At 40.4% G+C, this 22,007-nt stretch overlaps 1 protein-coding gene across 3 annotated transcripts in view; it reads left to right on the top strand.

Moving 5' to 3' along the window:
- Positions 1-22,007, top strand: part of LOC149236479 (uncharacterized) — a 424,387-nt gene that overhangs the window by 164,505 nt on the left and 237,875 nt on the right. For all 3 annotated transcript variants that reach the window (XM_089372402.1, XM_089372401.1, XM_089372403.1), the window contains exons 2-3: positions 4,671-4,729; positions 4,998-5,126. In XM_089372402.1, coding sequence (XP_089228528.1) covers positions 4,671-4,729; positions 4,998-5,126 — 188 coding nt within the window. The remainder of the gene's footprint in view (positions 1-4,670; positions 4,730-4,997; positions 5,127-22,007) is intronic.

The following is a 22,007-nucleotide window of genomic DNA, read 5'->3' as shown; positions in this document are numbered from 1 at the left end:
GATATTCAGAAAATTTGCCCCACAAAACCCTCTCCAGCACAACTGAACCATTGCGTTAGCTTGAAAACCCCCTATGCTAGCTCTTTGAGGCTTTGCGTAGCCTCTCTGGCTCTCTGCGTCACTCCAGCAGCCTCTACGTGGATGACGCAGGCCCTCCTGGCCTTTGTGCTGTCTCTGCTAGCGTCTGCGTGGCTCCCTACAGCTTCTGCGTCTGCCTTTTTGCCTCTGCGCTGGTCTCTCGGCACTATCTTTGCCTCTCTGCCACGAACTCACTGCCCCTCGCTGCAACTGATCACTGATTCGACTTTTCTTAGCAAACCCGCTCTAGAAAATCGAATGACTGATCACTCTGGTGTGTTCTCCAACTGACCCTCAAGCCTCTTCTTATACTTTTCCTGTTGGTCGTTCAATGGCCGAGATTACATCTCTAATCAATAGATAAGATTCGATTTGGCTTGATCCATGTCATTTAGAACCTTCTAACCCAGTTTTATATTAATATCCATTAATATTTTATTTTTCCTAAGTTTAGACTTAGGAACTCCATTAAAAATATTAATTATTTCAATATCTCCTTAACCGGGTAGAATCTGCCCAAACCATTTTTGAGTTTTGGAGATCTCATGTGCTTTAGTCTCTCCACCAATTTTCATGGCTAGAGCACATCCGATGTTACCTCAAATAGACAAACTGCAAACCCCTTGGAGATTCGAATCACTGCCCCTGCAGGAATTTTGAATTCCTTTCTTCCTTCATCACTGGGTCTTCCGACGCTTTTCTTCTGCTTTACATCAACTCTGATACCATGTTAAAATTTCTAAAAAAAAATCCAACTACAGTGATTAATATTATTTCTTCTACTTATTATCTCAGAAATAAGTTATTCACAGTGTTCTTACTACAAATATCGAAATATATTCTACTGCAGCCTTCACAATTAAAATATTGCAGAAAGTAAATGCAAAGGAAAATATTGGCACAAATGCAATCACAATGACATAGTTATTTTTGGACAATCGTCCTCGGAAAAACCCAATGTGGGAAAACCGGTGTAGTAGATGAGGGTTTCTTTATTATTCTTCAGCAAAATCTCATGTACAAGTTACAACTTACAAAACATAAGTGAAAAAATTTACAGACGCTTCCTGACAAATCTCTGATCCATGAGAAATACTCCTCTTCCCTCTGAGTCCTTTTGCGTCCCTCTGCATTAATTTTTCCCATGCGAGCCCCTGAGGGTTTCGATTTGCTGCTTATGCCAAAATTCGAAGTGCCTCCTTCCTTCTGCGCTGAGCTCTCCGGCTTACGGTTTGTGCTCTACTACCATGTGAAAAATCAGATACCCGATTCCTACTGCAACAAACCGATGATATTTCTCCTATTTGTTAAATTACTTGAATATAATACTTGCAGTTTTCTACGAAAAATATTGAAATACATACACTGCAGCCTACACAAAATAAAATATTGCAGAAACTAAACGCTGCACTGGAGAGAAATAAACACACACATATGCACTGTTATTTTTGGACAATCGTCCCTGGAAAAACCCAGTGTGGGAAAACCAGTGCAACAGTTGAGGGTTTTTATTATTATGCAGTAGTAATATGAGTACAAATTGTTGGATGCCCAAACTAGCTATCCGATACAGAGAAAAATTGGCAAAGAGTTAGTGAGAAAAATCTCACACTGTTACTAGAGATTCGATACTAATCAGGAACTAGAAAGCAAGCCCCACGCTGCCTTTGCATCAATCCTACGCAGAATTGTGTCACAATCTCTGGGATCTGTGTCACCTCCTCCTCTGATCTCCTGCTATCTGAAAATTCGACCCTCTGGCCCTTCGGTCTCACAGGCCGACTTCTAGCACTAGATCTCGACTCTCCCATTTGAATTTTGAACAACCTCTGAAGCTTTGTGCTGCCTTTGCGTGGCACTGCGCTGCCTCTTTTAACCTCTCCATGCCTTCTCTGCCTTGCACTCTCCGAACCTGGAAAACTCTCCTCCGGACTACTATCCCTACCCCTCACTGCAAGAAGATCTCTTGATCTCTCTCCGAAAACTCAGCGCTGCTACTCTTGAGAAATTCGATCTCTGATCTCTCTCATTTGACATGTTCTCCAAATGCCCATCGAACTCCTTATAATCTATCGTTGGAGCTCCAGTGGCCAAGATTAAAATATAATCAACGACTAAGATAAAATGAGAGTTGATCCTCTTCTTCTTCTAGAAGTTTCACACCTGATTTAATTAATATCCTTTAATTAACTAGATTTCCTATGTTTAGACATAGGGAACCATTTAAAAAAGTTAATTATTTTAATTAAATCATCTCTAGGTGGAATTTTCCCAAACGATTTCTAGATATTGGAGAATGCACGTGTCTTAGCCTCTCTGCAAAATCTCGACGTAAAAGCGCATCTAATGCTACAAAAATCAACACCTTGAACTTGCCTTCACATTCACGATTCTTAGACACTCTCTTTTGCACACATATCGACAACTTAACCTTTCGCCCTTGAACTCAAATCTTCTTGGGCTCTCAGGTTTGGATATCATTGTGAGACTATATAAGAATACAGGGTACTTGAATTCATAGAGTTGCAGCAATACATCTTTCACACAGTGGGTTTGGGAAAACACTTTCTATTATCATTGTGCAGCACGTCTGCCCTTCCCGAATCCAAGAATATTATAATGCAATGTAGTTGGCTTACAACACTAGAAAAATCCCTTTCGCTAAGAAGCAACTGGTGGGGGTATCTGTTCTGCGAAAGTCACTTAGGGCTTCTACCTGTTGCCAACCAATTAGAATGGTTTGTTTGCATGGGTGGAACAGCCCATGAGGCGTGAAATATGTCAAGGAGGTGGGAGGAATTTGAGCCTTGGTGGCCGGTATGAAACACCCCTGATTTACCATCTAAGCCCTTGTCAACATCTCTCACACATTTACAGCTTACAACTTATAATATCCACAAGTGGTTGAGGTGGTTTTGTGAAAATTCTTGAATCTAACACATTAGAAACCCCTACTACAATTTCTGGTTTACTATTTCCTACTTGTTCTTTACATTAACAAGTTATTTAATTACATAAACATCGAAGTAAACACAAATGCAACCTTCAAAGATATACAGTTCATGCACTGAAATAAATTGAGACAATCACACAAGGGACATTGTTATTTTTGGACAATCGTCCCCAGAAAAACCCAATCCAGGAAAACCGGTGCAACACATAGAGGGTTTGTATTATTAAGCAGATTCGTGAATACAACTAGGGTGCCAAAAATGGCTCACCCAGAGAATATCCTTGGCAGTAATACCTCTTTCCGAAGACAGATATTCCGACAAATCAGCAACCGGATGATCAACCCCACAGTGACTCTGACTGTTCCTTGTGTTGGACAGCGAAAGCTGCTCCAAGCACTGCTCTGGAACTGCGTCACCCTCTTTCGGCTCAGGATCTGCTAATCAACTCCCAGTTTGCCCCACAGAATCTCCTAGCGCTGCCTCTGAAGCCCTATGCGTCCTCTGTGTCAGCCTCTACGGCTTTTGCGTCATCCTCTATGGTCCTCTGCATCCTCTATGCTGGCTCCTTAGGCCTCTGCGTCAGCGCTTCTTGGGCTTGCGTTGTCCCTCCCAACACTTCACTGCTTCTCTGCTATGTATTCTTCAGCCTTGGATGGAAATCCCTTGCTGAACTGCCCCTCACTGCAACTGATCACTAACTCGATTTCCTCAGCAAACCCATCTCCAAAAGATCGAATTCTTGATCTCTCTTGGTGTGTCTCCAACTGACCCTCAAACCTTCTCTTATATTTTTCCTATTGACAAATCAACGACCGAGATTAAATTCCTAGTAAACGACTAAGATTAGAACTAGCTTGATCCTCGTCACTTAGAACTTTCTCACCCACATTTTATATTAACACATTAATATTTTAATTTTCCTAAGTTTAGACTTAGGAAATCATTAAAAATATTAATTATTTTAATATCTCTTCATGCGGGTGGAATTTCTCCAAACGATTTCTGGGTCTTGGAGATCTCATGTGCCTTAGCCTGTCTACCAATTTTCATGGCTAGAGCACCTTTGATGCTACCCAAAATCAACAGGTTTAGCTCCCTAACCCTTAATGACAACATCTGGATGTTACATTGTCACACGTCACTAAAACTGACCATTATATGAACTTTTTTTACTCCTAAATAGTATTCCAGCGTAGAAACTGCAATATTTTCCTTATACCCTACTATGTACATAATGGTTGTTGATTCTGTAATCAAGGGAAATCTTTGACAATAGCATTTTCTGTTCCAGGAAAAATGTTTTGTTTTGAACTATAGTTGGTCACTAATTTGTTAAATGTCCTTTACAAAGTAATTCTCAAGAGTTACCGGTTTATCTTTCTGAATCTGTTCCAGGAAAGTAGGTTTTCCTAATATCTATGAAGCACGGTTTAGCAGTGCTAAAGTTGGTTTTAATTAAAATTTTGCCAATGGCCTCTATTTTGGAACATATCTCTTTTGTTTTTCATTCTAAATCAAATAGCAATGCGAAAATCTATTGCGTCAATGCTTTTCTGGCTTTGTATCTATTTCCCTAATTCTATTTATGGATATAGATAGATCAATTTATGGTATTGCATATTTTGCAACTTCATCCAGGATGATTTCTTGCCAAGGACTGCAACTCCCCTGGAAGATATTTTTAAGTCTCTTTTCTGGTATGAATATCTTTCCACTATTGGTTTTAAATTTTAATCATCTTTTGACCCATTATACCAAAAGTGCATCATATGGACGTCAGAGTTTCCTCATGACCAAAATTTACTTTTAATTGTAGTTAGCATGGTGGTCACGTTACATTTCCAAACTATCATACCAATTAAAAAGTTTTTGGTTACCTGTGACCATTGCTTCTCTTTGATTATCCTAGTCTCATAGTGTATAATTTATTCAATCAAGATGCTAAAAATATGGGTGTTTGGACAGCTTGCCTTGTTTATTGTGTGTTAGATGTATGAAAGACACGTTTACGTCAGATGAAAGGAAGCTCAAAGATCCACGAAGACTATATGCCCCAGGACGGTTATATCACATTGTGGACAGAAAGCCTTGTGGGTAAGAATTTTGAAACCTCTATAAGCAGTCAGAATATAGCCATGTTGATGGCAGGGAGGACCAGATGTTATTTTGAATAATTACTCTTACCATAGAATTAGATATGTCCAAAAATATGTTATATCTTGTGATATGCTATTGGTTCTAACTTCTACATCAGTTCTTTCAGGACCAGAGAAAGTTTTACCTAATACTATAGGGGAGTGTTATTGAAGCTTGCGATTTCTACATTTTCTTGTATGCATATTTACAGTAGTTTTTTTTTTTGTACAACAGAACTAGGCAACTATTGTCCAAGACTCAAGTCCTATATGTGATTAACCCAGTTTGGCAGCTTGATAAATTTTAGAAGGCTTCATAATTGATTTTAGATTTCAGTTTGCAGCATTCATAACTCACTGAAACAGCAACATCCTCCTATAAACATTGCTGGAAAGAGACTAGCTGCAATGTCGGGCAAACGAGCAGTAAAATACTAGAGATACTTTACAAATGAGACAGTGGAAAGGCTGAAATGCAATTTTTTAAAGAAAAATCTTGAATTGTAAGAATAATCTGATAAAATCTGCTACATTCATGTGAACAAAAATGATTTCTTTAAGAAACTTTCCTCTAGCTAGTTTTTGGTTTCATGGAGGGATGTGTAAAGTTTTGAATTTCCTCTTTTGCATGCTGCCATTGTCATTAATAATTTAATAGTTAACTATTATGTCCATCGTTCATGCATTTATGAGCTTTCCTTGGAGCAACCCAGAGTTCTCCCTCAGCTGCCATGTGAATAGCTGTGTCCCCAAGAACTAGGAACAAAAAACAGGAAATATGCTTCTAGAAACAGGGGTTCTCTATAGTAAAGGAACTAGGGCAGATATCTATAGGAAGCAAAAGGAGAAGTGGAGTCAACAATAACAAGATTCCATTGGAAATGGGGAGAAAATGAGAAAGAAATCTTCCATTAGAAAAGAAGATATTGTACATAAAAATGAAGGGAAATAATTAACAGTTCACTCACTCATAAAGCAATAAACAAGTTACAACTTGATGCATAGGTGATAGATTCTTCTTTGCCAAATTTCAGATATAGAAGATATTATCATAGTCAAAGTCGTGAATAAGTTGAATCAAATCATTAAACAAACCCGCTACCTCACTGTTGACAGGTTCCCGCAAGCACAAATTGAACTTTGACATCATTACATGAATTCTTTATTTTGTCTTCATCCAATTGCTTTTCTTGCAAATAATTTATGAAAAGGGGGATAAATTGATTATGTTTGTCAGGTCCTGCACCACCCATATTTGCTCAAGGCCCTTTGGACTCTAGCAGCTACCTACTTTTGTTGTATTGAATAGGGGATTCATCCCTTGCATATTTCTTTTCCTATAGATGTGGGAAATGCCTTGTTTTCATGGGTGCCCCCCCTGCAGAATAGTGGACTGTACTAGACCAGGGCAATTTGGCCTAGGGTTTACAATTTTTTATTTTTATTTTCTTTCAGTACAGTGATCAAATTCAGTATATTCTTTGAACAGTCAAATTGCCTTCCAATGATATAATGAACACTGTGTAATCAATAATATAAAATTTCAGCTCCGCAAGACAGAAATGATCCAGATACTCATGGATAAATTCCTGAGCAACAGAACTGGATGCCCTACCTCGTTTCTACAGCTAAAATAACTGTGGCTATGATACCACTGTAATAAACCAGGGCTGTAACATGCTAGGGTAATTTTTCCCTAGTTTTTCCTGTAGCAAATAAATTTCTTCCCAAAGACTGCAATTCAGTTCAACACAATTGTCGTATTTTCCAGTGAACAACACTATTCCTTAATAATTTCTGCAGATCGCGTATCATTCAATAATTTCAATCTTTTCTTTGACAATATTGTAAATCCCAACAGTACAGTAAATTTCAGCGGGGCAATGTATCATTTAGCAGTTTCAATTCTTTTATCAATACATCAAACCCAACAGCATAGTGCTAATTGCCCAACGAACCCATGCAACATATAAGTCAATAAAGTATTCGACTCCACACCATGGATATGAGCTACCTTTAATGGAGATAGATCAGAAATTAAATTTAACAGAGTACCCAAACCAGTTATATCGAACTATCCAAATGCGGTTTACCAAAAGCTGAAATATATGCGAGCTTTTGCTTGGCAAAATTCCTAACGTGTCACCGGACTGTATTTATTTCCTGCCTGTGTATTATATATATAGAATGCTCGGACCTGCTCCACAAAGTTCGGGCTGTTGTAATCTTCAAGATCCGTAACTATCTCTGCTTTATACAGGGACTGTCTCCTTTCCAGAAGCTGGAATTTACCAAAGAAGGAAGTGTTTCGTCCTCCATAATGCTTTGGTCCGCTCAAAATATGATAAGGTTAGATCTGGGAGGTCTTCAGAAGTACTTGCCTCAGATAAATTTCGGTGCCTCAAAATTTCGCTAGGAATAACACGTCACTTCTGTCACAGGGAACCTGAATATCACAAATGTCACTGCGGCCCTGCTTCTGTTCTTGAATGAGGTTTCGGGTCAACCTGGAGGGGCTTACTCCTTCGGTGCCCCCTGAAATATCCCGAATAGTCTCCGTCCACAATTTTTGACACAGAACAGGATGTTTGACTTCAAATATGACTTCGTCGTCCACCCTTTTCGCTACAAAATACCTTCGCAAGGTTTCCTCAAGGTTCAAAGCCTTCGTTATGTTCAGCGTCCAAGAGAATGCCTGGCCTTTAGATGTCACCCACATGATTCCGTTCTTCAAAAAGATTTAATGATCTACCCAGACTTAGAAAAAGATTTAATGATCTACCCAGACGTATAAAAGTCAACCTGCTTCAGGATGTAAGAAAGGTTTCGTTGCCCTGTAGGAAGACGAATCCTGTGCCAAAACAAGTGAAAATAGGAAAGTAAAGAGAAAATAAACTTATGAACTAGGGTGGAATCTTTCACCAGAGAATTTGATAGGAGTAAGAGGTCTTAAAACCATCAAAGCCTCGGGCTCAGGAAAACAGAGATAAATTGATCCACAATGATGCATCCAAGTGAACTCAACCCTTCTTAATTTATAGACTTCCTTGAGGGCTTCATCTTTTTAATTGGTTGAGTGTATTTTACTCAAAACCCCAGTTTTGGGTTTTTTTTTGCCCAGTTGACCCAAAATTTGCCCAACAATAGGTATTTTGGGTTCTTATCCCCTTAATAAAGTACTATACCCTATGAGGATGGATAGGCTACTAAGTCCATTCGTCCTCAATTTGTAGATCACATTACATGGATGCCCTCGCATCCGAAGGATAGTTGGAGGATGACCTTGGCATTTCCTAATTGTCTTTGAAGCAACAAGGCGTCACCAGGACAATCACAGGTTGTTGGGGTGTCGCCTCCTGAAATTGACCCCTATTCATGCATGTATGTATAGATACATTGATAGGTAAAGATTGGGTTATTACTATACTAAATTACAATATACAGATTTTTTCAGACAAAATTGAGTTCTAACTAGAGTCTAGAGCTTTGACTTTTTTCCAAAAAAAATCCCAAAGGAGCATATATCCTGTATAACCATGCCAATATTATGAGAATACTATCTATAAGTATCTGACAACTATTAGAATCAACAACCATGATCTATGACTTCTGGTTGCTAACTAAAACTTGAAAATCAAAATTGAAAACATTTTCTATTTATGATTCTAGAGCATCTAGGGTTGTTTATCTGTTGCCTTCTTGGAAAGAGCATCAGTAGACAGGTTGTTTGGAATATGGATGTTCAATGCTTCCATCAAAATATGCGATGATGCTTGACTAAAAGGATTGATTGCTGCATTTCATCATAATGACCTTCATATACTCTTTTGGCCTTTTCAAAAATGCCTGTATCATCTCTTCCGTCATTCACACTACCTCTGTTTTAGAGCCTAGGCAAATAATTTTCCTTGTTCAAACTTTAGGAACTCCACCACTATCTCCTTTTCCATCATTGTTCATTCTTATTGATCAAGCATCGGGCATGAATTCATCTAGTCTGCTCTCTCAAGTCGCCTTTTCGTCCATACATTTTTCTAGAGCTTTTGCTTTAGCATTGCAGTCATATTATGTACCTAACCCTTATTCATATGATTATCTTCATTAATCTACTAGTAGTATATTTTCTTCCCACCTCTTCTCTCTTTCTTTGACCTAGGCTCTTGTATTTTGTATCAAGGGAACCTTTTTTTAGATCTAGGCACATTGGCCTAGAGGGATAGTATGGGAATACTTAACCCTGATTCTGCTCCTATATATAGGGTAGGGAGACTCATCAATAATTGCTTTGTGTTGTATATTGATATTTTGTGATTGGGAGGTTTGATCCCTCAAAGTGGCATCTCAATAATATTTCTAGTCATCATTTCACATACTATTGGCGCCACATTATGGTATGTAGTATTTATTATGTTGTTTTGTAGAATTTATATCATAACAAGTGGTATTAGAATAAGCAATTCTCAGGTGATGCCTTCAAGAATACCCTTCCATCCCGAAGTTGTAAATTTTGATGGTTATGTTGAAATTCTATAGCATGTGTAGTAGAAAACAATTTTTTGATCTGATAATTACTTCCTAATGATTCTCAAATAGTATTTTCATGCCACTGTTATCATTGAATAATGTCACTAAGAAAATATCAACTATAAATGTAGCGGAAACAATAAAAATCAAAGAAAGATAGCCATGCACAATAGACACAATATTTTTACCCTGGGAAACCCAATCTGGGAGAAAACCAACAATCTTTTCTTAAGGTGGAATTGTCTTTTCAACAAGGTTTACAAATCAGAATTTGTTTAGAAATCTGAGGCAACATTTCAAGTCAAATGACTAGTCAAACCTAGTCAAACTGTTGCTGGTCAACGTTGGGCAAACCAGTCAAAAATCAACTCTGGAATATGTGGTCAAACCTTTGCATGTGCTGCTTGTGGTCAAACTTGGTCTACAGTCAAAACTTCACACGTGCAACCTGTGGTCAAGCCCTCACATGGGCGGCTTGCGGTCAATGTTTCAAAAATGTGGCTGTATGGAACAGTCAACTCGCTAGTCAAATCTTGGTCAAACCTTCACACATGTAGCCTTCAAGTGTAGAAGTAAAATGATGAAGAAAGATGAAAGTGAACAAATTTCTCTTTAGCTAAATTTCTCCTCCACTAGAAAAGATAAGAATGCGATTGCTATGTTGATGAGTGTCTCCTCACATGCACGTCTATTTATATAGAGCTCTAATGTTGAGTATGTTGACCACTAAAGTGTCACCTGATTTTTTTTTTGAAGACTCAAGGCCCAAAGATATGTCAGAGGCTTCATCCACCATCAGAGTTCACTATGTCATCAGAGTTTTTCAACTCTACTTCTTCTTCTCATCTTTTTCTGTTATACTCAACTTCCAGAAGCCCTGCGGGGATGATGTAAAAGTGATGTTAGTATGATGAGTTGAGTCATGTAACAGGCCTAGGTAACTTGGGACCTTCTCATCAAGTGAGTTTACTCTGGAAGGTTTTTTTTCACTTGGTTAATTATTATATTCTTACGGAGACTTAATAATTAATTGAGTTTTTTCCTCCAAGTATAACCCCAAAGCCGGAATACGACTTGAAGGTGAAGCCTTGGGTGAGTCCTAGTGTCTAGGGTCATTGTATATTACAATACTAGATCACACAAAATTTCATGGAATTTGATTAGGTCTATTGGTCATTTTTAAAATTTTCCGTTGGGCGGAAATTTGAATAAAATCTGAATGTAAAATGTAACAAGTGATGTCTAGAGAAGTTGTATGGGGTATGTGTGCTCAAAATTACACCTCTCAGTCTGAAATTTCTACTATGACACACTTGGAGGGGTGAAAAATAAGTTCTAGACCCTCGAAATCCACTTTTTCTAAGTTTTGTGGAAAACATGGCAATAAATTAGCTCAACTATTAAATAAATGGAGAAAAATAAATATCCACACATGCTCAAATGATGTGGAAATTCATATAGAGGTCAAAGTTGAGCTATCAAGTGATGTGGGCTCCACATAAGCCACAAATCAAACAAATCAAATTTTTTGTGGAGAAGACAATGAGTTCTAGTGATAAGATCCACGATTTGAGGAAGTTAACTCGAGCTTCAAGGAGATATCATGGGTTGGCTTGAGATTGGATTAGAGTTCACTTGAGTGAGGTGGAGAGTGGTCTCCTACCACTTCACTTCACTCTCCCAAATGTCCTCTCATCTAATTCGAACTCTCTCATCAAGGATTGCATGGGCCTTTAAGGAAGAAGTCAAGTTGCCACTTGGGAAATTCGAATTTGCATGAAGGAGCAATGGGATGGCCACCCATTTGTCTTGGGATTGTCACCATTTGCTGTGGGATTGACTCCCAAACTTTTATATAATAAAGCCATGGGCTCTCACTATAAAAACCCATTGTTACGAGCTGTTGTGCTTGGGAAAGCTCTGCTCTTATGTACACTTGTTCTCAATTGCAATAAAAAACTTTGGGGTTCATTCATGAGTGTTGTTCCATTGGAGTATGATAATTGACTCACTATTGGTATAATTTCTTTTGCTCATGCTTTGATTTATGTTATTTCCATATGCTCTTGTAGATTTGTTAATGTAAAGCTATCTTGCATTGACAATTGATTTAGGAATATGCTCTAGGTGTAGAAATCTCTAGCTATTTTCCAATAAATTTCTAGAGTTTTTCTTATCATTGCTTATTTGTTAAATCTATATGGGACTAATGTTGGATTGAAGTTTTGTAGAGGAAAATCTTGTTGGATCAAATATCAAGCGTGAGGGGAAGTCTTTGGAGAGACCAACCCACTCTTGACACATTCTCCAAGGAGCTCTCATTGGTTCTTTGAATTCCATAGTTTATCTTACGAAGTGATTTTCTTGCAGGGATTTTCTTTGACATAGCTTGTATATAAGCAAATATTTCTTAATTTAAATCTCTTCAAAAAATTATGCTTTCATTGATTTATTTAGCTATTTAAGAGCATTTCCCAAACGAGACAAGTAATGGGATTCACTCCCACCACTTGATTTGGTTTTGTATATTATTTTGTATCTGTTGATTTGGGGTAGCATCGGATGTACTCTAGTCATGAAAATTGGTAGAGAGGCTAAAGCACATGAGATTTCCAAGACCTAGAAATGGTTTGGGGAAATTCCACCTGGTTAGGGAGACATTAAAATAATTAATATTTTTAATGGAGCTCCTAAGTCTAAACTTAGGAAAATTAAAATATTAATGGATATTATTATAAAAATGGGTGAGAATGTTCTAAATTACATGGATCAAGCCAAATCTAATCTTAGCTGTTGATTAGAGATTTAATCCCGGTCGTTGAAGACTCAACAGAAAAGGTATAAGAGGAGCCTTGAGAGTCAGTTGGAGATACACGAAGATTGATCAGTCAGTTCAATTTTCTGGAGCGGGGTTTGCTGAGATAAATTGAACCAGTGATCAGAGTTGTAGTGAGAGGCAGTGAGTGCATAGCAGAGAGGCAGAGATAGTGTCGAAGGACCAGCGCAGAGACCAGAGAGGCTACGCAGAGCCAACAGGAGCCACGCAAAGGGCCAGAGGGATTGCGCAGAGGCTACCAGAGCCTGCGTGAGTGACGCAGAGGGCCAGAGAGCCAGCGCAGAACATCAGAAGGCTGATGCAGAGGCCAGAAGGGCTGACGCAGTACCTCAGAGAGGCATTTGGAGAGGTTTCGTGGAGCAGACCTGCTGAATATCTACTTCTGAAGAGACGTACTATTGCCAGATAGATATCTTTGTTGGGTGAGCCAGTTTGGCACCCTACTTGTACTCATGAAGGCTTTTTAATAATAAAACCCTCAGAACTGTTGCACCGATTTTCCCGAGTTGGGTTTTTTCGGGGACGATTGTCCAAAAAGAACGGTGTCCCTTGTGTGTTTGTCTGTTATTTTCAGTTGATGATCTGTAGATGGTTGAGACTGCATTTGTGTTTATTTTCAATATTTATATGGTTAAATAACTTATTAAAGAATAAAACAAGTAGGTGAAATAAACCAGATAGTGCAGGAAGAATTTCTAATGGGTTAAACTTAGAAATTTCAACATGGTATCAGAGCGTTGCAGATCACAGGAGAGCTGAAGGCACCAGCTAAATCATAAAATTTGTAGCAGAAACAACTGTCCCGAGAGACAAAGCTGTTCTAGAGGAGCGATTCAGCCTTGCTGGGATTGCGCAGAGCTAAGAGGCTCAGTTTCTTCAGTTGCTAAGGCCTATGGAGCTTTGGGTAGATTGTGGATTGGGAAGCTGGTGGGGTGTTGTTGCTGTCGAAGCAGAATAGTACGTAATGGGACACAACCAAGGTAGAGGGAGTCGCTACCTAGGCAGATTTCTAGCCAAGAAATCCACATCAGTGTTGCAGGAGCAAAGGGGATCGGAGAGGAGCAGTTCAACAATTGGTAGGAGGATTTCCAGAGGGAAATCGAGACTCAGAGGGAGTCTAAGAGAGAACTTCCAGGAGGGAAGTCGAGACTTAGAGGGAGTAGAGGAGAAGAGCGGAGATGGTAATGAACAGACTGAGGGATCATGACAGGTTGGACTGGGCATCCAACTTTGTCATCTGGAAGGTCAAAATCCTGTCTGTTCTGGATAAACATCGCATCAAGGGCTTCGCCTTGAGAATCGTAGCTATCTAGTCGACCCAACTGATAACGAAAGGTATGAGGATGCAATGGCCAAGGCAAAGTGCATAATCCTTGATGGGGTCAAGGATCATGTAGTTCAACATATTGCCGAACAAAGGAGATGTGGGATACCTTGACGACATTGTATCAAGGCACCTCCGTGCAGAGGAAGATGCTGCTAGAGAATTCGCTGTGGTCATATCAGATGCAGAAGGGGGAGCAGATAGATCTATACCTCAGCAGGTTGCAGGAGATTCGGGACCAACTTACTTCCATAGGGGCCACGCCAGATCAAGAGTTCATGGTGAGGACCGCCGTGAACGCAGTCTCCGAGGAGTGGGAGACATTCATCCAAAGCATTTTGGGCAGAGCGACTCTTCCAGGATGGGAAGAGATGTGGGCAGCTCTTTGCCAAGAAGAGATCAGATGACTGACCAAGGTGGGAAGTAGCAGTAAAGGAGGTCTAATCAAGAAAGAGGAGGAGGATGCGGCTCTGGCATCTACGGGACAATAGGGGAAGAGGAAGAAGAAGGACATCTCCAAGATAAAGTGCTTCCATTGTGGGGAGCTGGGTCATTATGCAACCCAATGTCCCAGGAAGAAGAATAAGGGAGAGGCTTCTGACTCCAAGGCAACTCCGGCTAAGGCGGAGAAAGAAGTCGAGACAGATGACAATTGTGCCATGAGTGCTCATGCACCTCTAAAGAAGAGGTGGGGGGAGATCGAGCTGTAGTCAGGAGGACTACAAAAAATGTGGAGCAGTGTCCTTGAGGTACCGAAACTCTTGGATCATATCCGACTACGGGAGCCCCGAGTGATAGTAGCAGGATGACGGATGTCGGTAGAAGCAAGATGCGGATGAAGCGGCAGAACAGTGCTAGAGTGCAGGGATCTGTAGCAGTGCAGAGAGGGTTGTAGCAGAGCGAGAGGCATAGAAGCGGTTGCAGCAGTGCAGAAAGGCACAATGGTGTTTGCAACAGTGTGGGAGGCACAAAGTTGTTGCAGCAGCGCAGAGGAAATAGAGGGAGCATAGGATAGCAGCAGAGGGAGCACAGGATAGCAGCAGAGGGAGCTTCAGCATTAGGAGGGCTTCTAGCCTGACAAAGATGTCAGTAGTTGGGTAGATCAGTTACTTACTTCTTAGTAACTGAGTTGCAATGCAGCAGTAGTAGTGGTAGTACTATGGGCAACATGATGCAACATGATGAGAGAGAATTACAGTGCAGATGCAGTGTTGGGAGGAAGGACCAGCAACAACACGGATGTAGCAGTGGCAGTGACAAACCCATGGGCAGCAGTGCAGAGGATGTTGGGCAGCAGGCCAAGCATCAACACAGGTACCAATGCCAGATGATCAGGGTGATGTTCAGTAGTGGAGCATTACTAGAGTACATTCCTCGCTAAGAGGGAGTGTTGATTTGGGGTAACATCTGATGTGCTCTAGCCATGAAAATTGGTGGAGAGGCTAAAGCACATGAGATCTCCAAGACCCATAAATGGTTTGGGGAAATTCCACCCGGTTAGAGAGATATTAAAATAATCAATATTTTTAATGGAGTTCCTAAGTTTAAACTTAGAAAAATTAAAATATTAATGGGTATTAATATAAAACTTGGTGAGAATGTTCTAAATGACATGGATCAAGCTAAATCTAATCTTAGCCGTTGATTCGAGATTTAATCTCGGCCGTTGAAGACTCAACAAAAAAAGTATAAGAGGAGGCTTGAGGGTCAGTTGGAGATACACCAAGATTGATCAGTCAGTTCGATTTTTTAGAGCGGGGTTTGCTGAGAGAAATCGAACCAGTGATCAGAGTTGCAGCGAGGGGCAGTGAGTGCATAGCAGAGAGGCAGAGATAGTGTCGGAGGACCAGCGTAGAGACTAGAGAGGCTACGCAGAGCTAGCAGGAGCCACGCAAAGGGCCAGAGGGATTGCGCAGAGGCTACCAGAGCTTGCATGAGTGACGTAGAGGGCTAGAGAACCAACACAGAGCATAAGAAGGTTGACGTAGAGGGTTCCAGGCTGACGCAAAGGCCAGAAGGGCTGATGCAGTATTCCAGAGAGGTGTTTGGAGAGGTTTCGTGGAGCAGACTTGCTGAATATCTGCTTTCGAAGAGAGGTACTACTGTCAGATAGATATCTCTGTTGGGTGAGACAGTTTGGCACCCTAGTTGTACTCAAGAAAGTTGCTTAATAATAAAACCCTTAGAATTGTTGCACCGGTTTCCCCAAGTTGGGTTTTTCCGAGGACGATTGTACAAAAATAACGGTGTCCCTTGTGTGTTTGTCTGTTATTTTCAGTTGATGATCTTTAGATGGTTGAGATTGCATTTGTGTTTATTTGCAGTATTTATACGGTTAAATAACTTGTTAAAGAATAAAACAAGTAGGTGAAATAAACCAGATAGTGTAGAAAGAATTTCTAACGGGTTAAACTTAGAAATTTCAACAGTATCATACTTACATGCTTTTCTACACTAATTTGGTCTTAGTTTTGCAACCCATAGTTGGAGTTTTGACACAAGTGCCTTGAGGAAAGACCGTTGAACTGTAATTAGTTTTCTTGTAGGACTTCTCAAGCATCCAAGATTTATTTCAAGGAGGTCGTGGACACTAGAAGGAGCTGCAAATATGGATAGGCCGTGGGCCTTTGTGGAGATTGTAATTTTTAGATTTTAGAAAGTCTTCATTGGCCCTTGAGGTTGCTAATGTTGGAGAGATATTATATCTATTTCTAGCTCCAAATCTTGTACTAATTCCCTTCATCTTTTGGGCAACCCTCTAAGAGGCTTTAACTCCATTGTAATATCATAATAAAAGATCTTTTTGGTTGTTGTGGAAGCTTGGGTTTACCCAAGACATCCTTTCTCCTCTTTTTGAAGGAGGATTTTGTGTGGGTGTACTAATTTTGCATCTCATCTTTTCTAACTTTCCTTTTTAGCTCATTTTGAATGTTTTAAAATTAACACAATCTCACCATCACATTTCGATTTCTAAGTTAAATCTTGCGACAAGTTCATGTGATGCTTTGCATTTCATTCTTGCTTTGAAGTACAAGTTGATATTTTGCTTTAGAGCAACTCATTTCTTACATGCAAGTATTTGGAGTTATGTGGCAAGTTTAATTTAGTTGCTTAACAATTTGCTTTTCTTTGGGATACAGTTGCTTCACTATAGGCTCATTTGTTATCTTGCTCACTTATTTTCCAAGCATACTTTACAAGCAAGCATTCACTTTTCTTTGGCTTCATCTCATTTCTATTGCTATAAGTTTATGGTTTGGGCATTTACTTTGAGCAATTTACAATTTCATTTGCTTATGAAGCTTAAACTTATGTGCCTTGAACAATTTTGAAGTTATATCATTGTGAACATTTCTACTTACTTAAGGCAATTCATCTTTTGCAAAACAAACTTACTTGCATCACTTCAATTCATTTTCAAGCTAATTTCCTTTTCCAATTGAAGCTACATTTGTAATTTACTTTGAGCACTATCTCATTTCCATTATATTGAAGCATTACAAATCTCTCTTGGGAAAACTTGCATAACATTAGGCATTTTAGCATAGTTTGCATTTTAACTCAATTAACCTTCAAGCATATGCTTGGTTGATAAACATCATAGCGAAAATGCTTAATTGGAAAATTCTTCCAATTAGTACGAAGTAAGGTAAAGGGTGTGTGACCTTGTAGTTATGGAGGTGTCTTGTCCCCTTGTAGGAATGAAGACACATACTGGCTTGTAAGACTAAGGGGAAGGGTATCATTAACGATACGATCGTGTCCTCAACCCCTCTTTTTTACTGTTACCCCAATTTTTACCCTTTGGCAAGAGTTTAAAAGGAAGATCTCTCACTTAGAGTAGGCATTTAACTTAAAATTATACAAAATAATTGCACCTAACCTTAGTTAAGTGTATTTCATCTCAACTCACTTTACTTTTCAAACTATTATACTTGAAATTTATTTATATGCTTGTCATGATGAAAATGTCTTGAATTAATTATTTTGTAATGTTCTCATTGGGAAAGTACCATATCTATCATTTTGCAAGTGAAGTTTCAACGTATTTTATTTTGCAAGTTATTTTATATTGCTTCTTTACATGCTTTAGAATCCTGAATGGTTATACTTTGAAAGCATTTCTTTGAGAGCAATTTTAAATCTCGCAAGTGATATCATAAATTCTAACATCTATTTGATTGACAAGATTACTTGTGTTTCACTTTGAAACATTTCATTTTTAGAGCAAATATTATTTATTTTGAAGCAATATTGAAGTCACTGGTCTTATACACTTATCTTTGATTTATGTGTTGATGGTTATTGAAGTATTTTCATTCCATATTGCTCATCATATTCGTTGAAAGCTGTGCATAAATTCAAGTAATCCAAATCGACTTGGACATCTCCTAGAAACCTCACATCACTTTTTAAACTTAGTTTTTCATTTAGGGACCACCCCCCTTAGCTTGCCTAGGAGAGAGCTTAAACAGAGAGAGTTGGGAATTGGTGACAACCCCATCTCTTAGTTTTGCCACCAAACCACACCTCGTGGGGTTAAGGGCTTTTCTCACTAAGTTAGGTGTGTGTGATAGGCGACAACCACATTTTTGGCGCCGTTGCTAAGGACAAGTCCTCTTGTACTTGGAATACGACTAACTTTTGGTTTTTGCATGTTGGATTTTAGAGTTAGATTTTTGTTCAAGTGGCGACTCCACTTATTTCATTTTCGGCAAGGATTTCTGCGTGAAGCCTTCTTCTCGTAGACTTCTTGCTAATCTTGGACATGAGCCTCTCTCTGGTATCCATTTGCTCTTTCAGGGTCAAGTGAGCATGATATCATGAATGATTTGTTCACCCCTTGTGATTTTACTAACATTCTAGGCTATCTGAATTTTATTCCGGATGAAGCCATTGAGGCTATTGAACAGTTGCCTAGTTTTCTAGGTAACAATGCCGTTAGTATTGAAACTCACCTTAAGAATTTCCACCTTTGTGTGAGCAAATGGTGCCATGATATTAATGATGAGGACGTTAAAATGAGACTTTTCATCTTTTCATTAGATGGTGATGCTATGGAATGGTTCATAGACTTACCAACTAACAGTTTCAATTCTCTAGAATCAATCATTGATGTTGGAATTTCTAATTCTAACCCAGAAGAAATTCTTCTTGTACTATCTGATTTATTTCTTCCTACTTTTCAGTTACTTAACAAGTTATTTGCCATGTAAATACTGAAAATAAATACAAGTATAGTATCAACACATACAGATCATCAACTGAAAGAAAACAAGCACAAGTGACACTGTTGTTTTTGGACTAATGTCCCCAGAAAAACCCAATGCGGGAAAACTGGTGCAACTATCAGAGGGTTTTATTATTAAGCAGTTTCAGAATACAATCTGGGTGCCAGAAATGGCTCACCCAACAAAGAATGCCCTTGGCAGTAGTACCTCTTAGTCGGAGACGGATGTTTCGGTTAAATCACCAGAAGAACGATCCCACAGCAACATTGCAACACTTATGCTGCTCTCTGTCACCCTGATAGAGACTGCGTCACCCTATCCATCTCTCCAACTCCAATTTGCCCCACAAAATCTCCCAACGTCAGCCTATAGGGTTTGCGTTAGCCTCTCTAGCCCAGCATCAACCTATTTGGCCCAGCGTCAGCCTCTCAGGCCTCTGCGTCAGCCTCTGGGGCCTCTGCGTCTCCCTCGCTGGCCCTCCTCAGGCTCTGCGCAACTCCTGGCTACCTCTACGTGGCCTCTGGCTGCCTCTGCGTGACCTCTAGCTGGTTCTGTGTCAACCCTCTCTCGTCTTCTGAGCTGATGCTCCTGGTACTATCTCTGCCTCTCTGCTATTGTATTCACTGCCCCTTAGCTGCAACTCTGATCACTCCTTCGATTTCCTCAGCAAGCCCTGCCCTAGAAATCCGAATTCTTGATCAACTCGGTGTGTTCTCCAACTGACCCTCAAACCTCTTCTTATACTTTTCTCGTTGACAATTCAACTGCCAAGATTAAGTCCCTAATCAACGGCTAATATTAGATCTGGCTTGATCGATGACTTTTGGACCATTCTAACTCAGTTTTATATTAATTCACATTAATATTTTATTTTCCCTAAGTTTAGACTTAGGGACTCCATTAAAAATATAAATAATTTTAATATCTCCCAAACTGGTTAGATTCTGCCCAAACCATATCTGGGTCATGGAGATCTCATGTGCTTTAGCCTCTCCAATTTTCAAGGCTAGAGTACATACGATGCTACCCCAAATCAACACTCGCACTGTGCTCTAGTAATACACCTCACTGATTATCATCCTGATCATCCGACATCGGCCCCTGTGCTGATGCTAGGCCTGTTGCCCAACATCCTCTGTAGTGTTGCATCATGTACTGCTACCCATGGCCCTGCCACTGCCACTGCTGCATCCGTGCTGCTGCCCATGGCCCTGCCACTGCCACTGCTACATCTGCACTGCATCCCCTCTCATCATGCTGCATCGTGCTGCTCATAGCACTGCCATTGCTAACTGCTGCACTGCAACTCAGTTATTGAGAAGTAACCGATCTCCCAACTCTGACATCTCTGTCAGGTTAGAAACACTCCTGATGCTGAAGCTCCTTTTGTCACTAACAATTGCTCCCTCTCTGACCTTTGTGATGCTGCAACAACTCTATGCCTCTCGCACTACTGCCTCATGCTGACCTGGGACTCCTGCATTGTAGCCCCCTCTGTCGCTCCATCCGCATTCGTCTCTACCGACATCCGCCAGTCTTGCTACTCCTCTTCGAGGCTCCTGTAGCAAGGTATAATCCAAGAGGTTGGGTACCTCTAGGATCCTGCCCCTCATCGCCTGTGGTCTGTCTGACTACAACTTGATGTCTCCCCACCTCTTCTCTTGAGGTGCATGAGCACTCATGGCACAATTGTCATCAGTCTCCACTTCCTTTTCCACCTTAGATGGCGCAGCCTTGGTCTCAGAAGCCTCTCCATTGCTCTTCTTCCTAGGACACTAGTTCGCATAGTGACCCAATTCCCCACAATGGAAGCACTTGACCTTGGAGAGGTCCTTCTTATTTCCTTTCTCTTGCTTTCCCGCAGATGCGAGAGACGCATCTTCTTCTTCCTCCTTCTTGATTTTGACCCCTTTTTCGCTACTGGCCGCCTTGGACACCCGTCTGATCTCTTCTTGACGAAGAGCCGCCTGCAGTTCCTCCCAATCTGGAAGGCTCGTCTTGCCCAGTATGCTTTGGACAAATACCTCCCAATCCTCTGAGATTGTGTTCAATGCAGTCCTCACCATCAGTTCCTGATCCAGTGTGGCCCCTACGGAAGATAGCTGATCACGAATCTCCTTCAATCCACCGAGGAAGACACCTTTTGGCTCTCCCTTCTACATCTGATATGACCGCAGCTGATTTTCAAGTAACATTCTCCTCTACATGAAAGTATGCTGGTACAATTTCTTCAGGGCTTCCCACATCTCATTTGTCGTTTCCTTCTCAACAATATGTGGCACCACATGATCCTTGACACCATCAAGGATGATGCACTTTTCCCTGGCCATTGCCTCCTCGTACTTGTCATTTTCAGCTGGGTCAATAGGGATCACTATTGTTTTCAAGGCAAAGTGTTTGATGCGATACCTGTCTAGAATAGACAAGATCCTGGCCTTACAGACTACGAAGTTTGAAGCTTCGTCCAGTCTATCCTGATCTCTTAGCCCATTCATTGCCATTTCGCTGCTCCTCTTTCAACTCTTTCAAGTCTCTCTACTTCCCGTCTAGAAGTTCTCGGTTTGACTCCCTCTGAGCCTCGATTTCCCTTCTGGAAATCCCTCTGCCAATGTCGAGATGCCCCACTCCGATCGTTTGTGCAACTGCACCACTGATCCGGATTTCTTGGCTAGAAATCCTTGGCAACAACTCCCTCCTCCTTGGTCTTGCCCTGTTAGGTACTGTTTTGACCACAGTACCCCACCAGCTTCGCTCCGCAACTTACCCACAGCCTCCTATGCCCCAATAGTCTGAAGGTTAGAGCCTCTAGGCTCTGCGCAATCCCGACATTAGCACAATCTACACCTCCTAGCCACAATGTCTATCCTTCCTGGCTGAGAAAGATGACTGGGCATTGTGTAGGTCAGGTCTGCTCCTCTCTTCCTC

The sequence above is a fragment of the Pinus tabuliformis genome, chromosome 8 (genome assembly GCF_031772625.1).
Source record: "Pinus tabuliformis cultivar Carrire ecotype Pingquan chromosome 8, CPIR1, whole genome shotgun sequence".
NCBI classification, from domain to species: domain Eukaryota; kingdom Viridiplantae; phylum Streptophyta; class Pinopsida; order Pinales; family Pinaceae; genus Pinus; species Pinus tabuliformis.
This window is presented reverse-complemented; position numbering and strand designations above follow the sequence as displayed.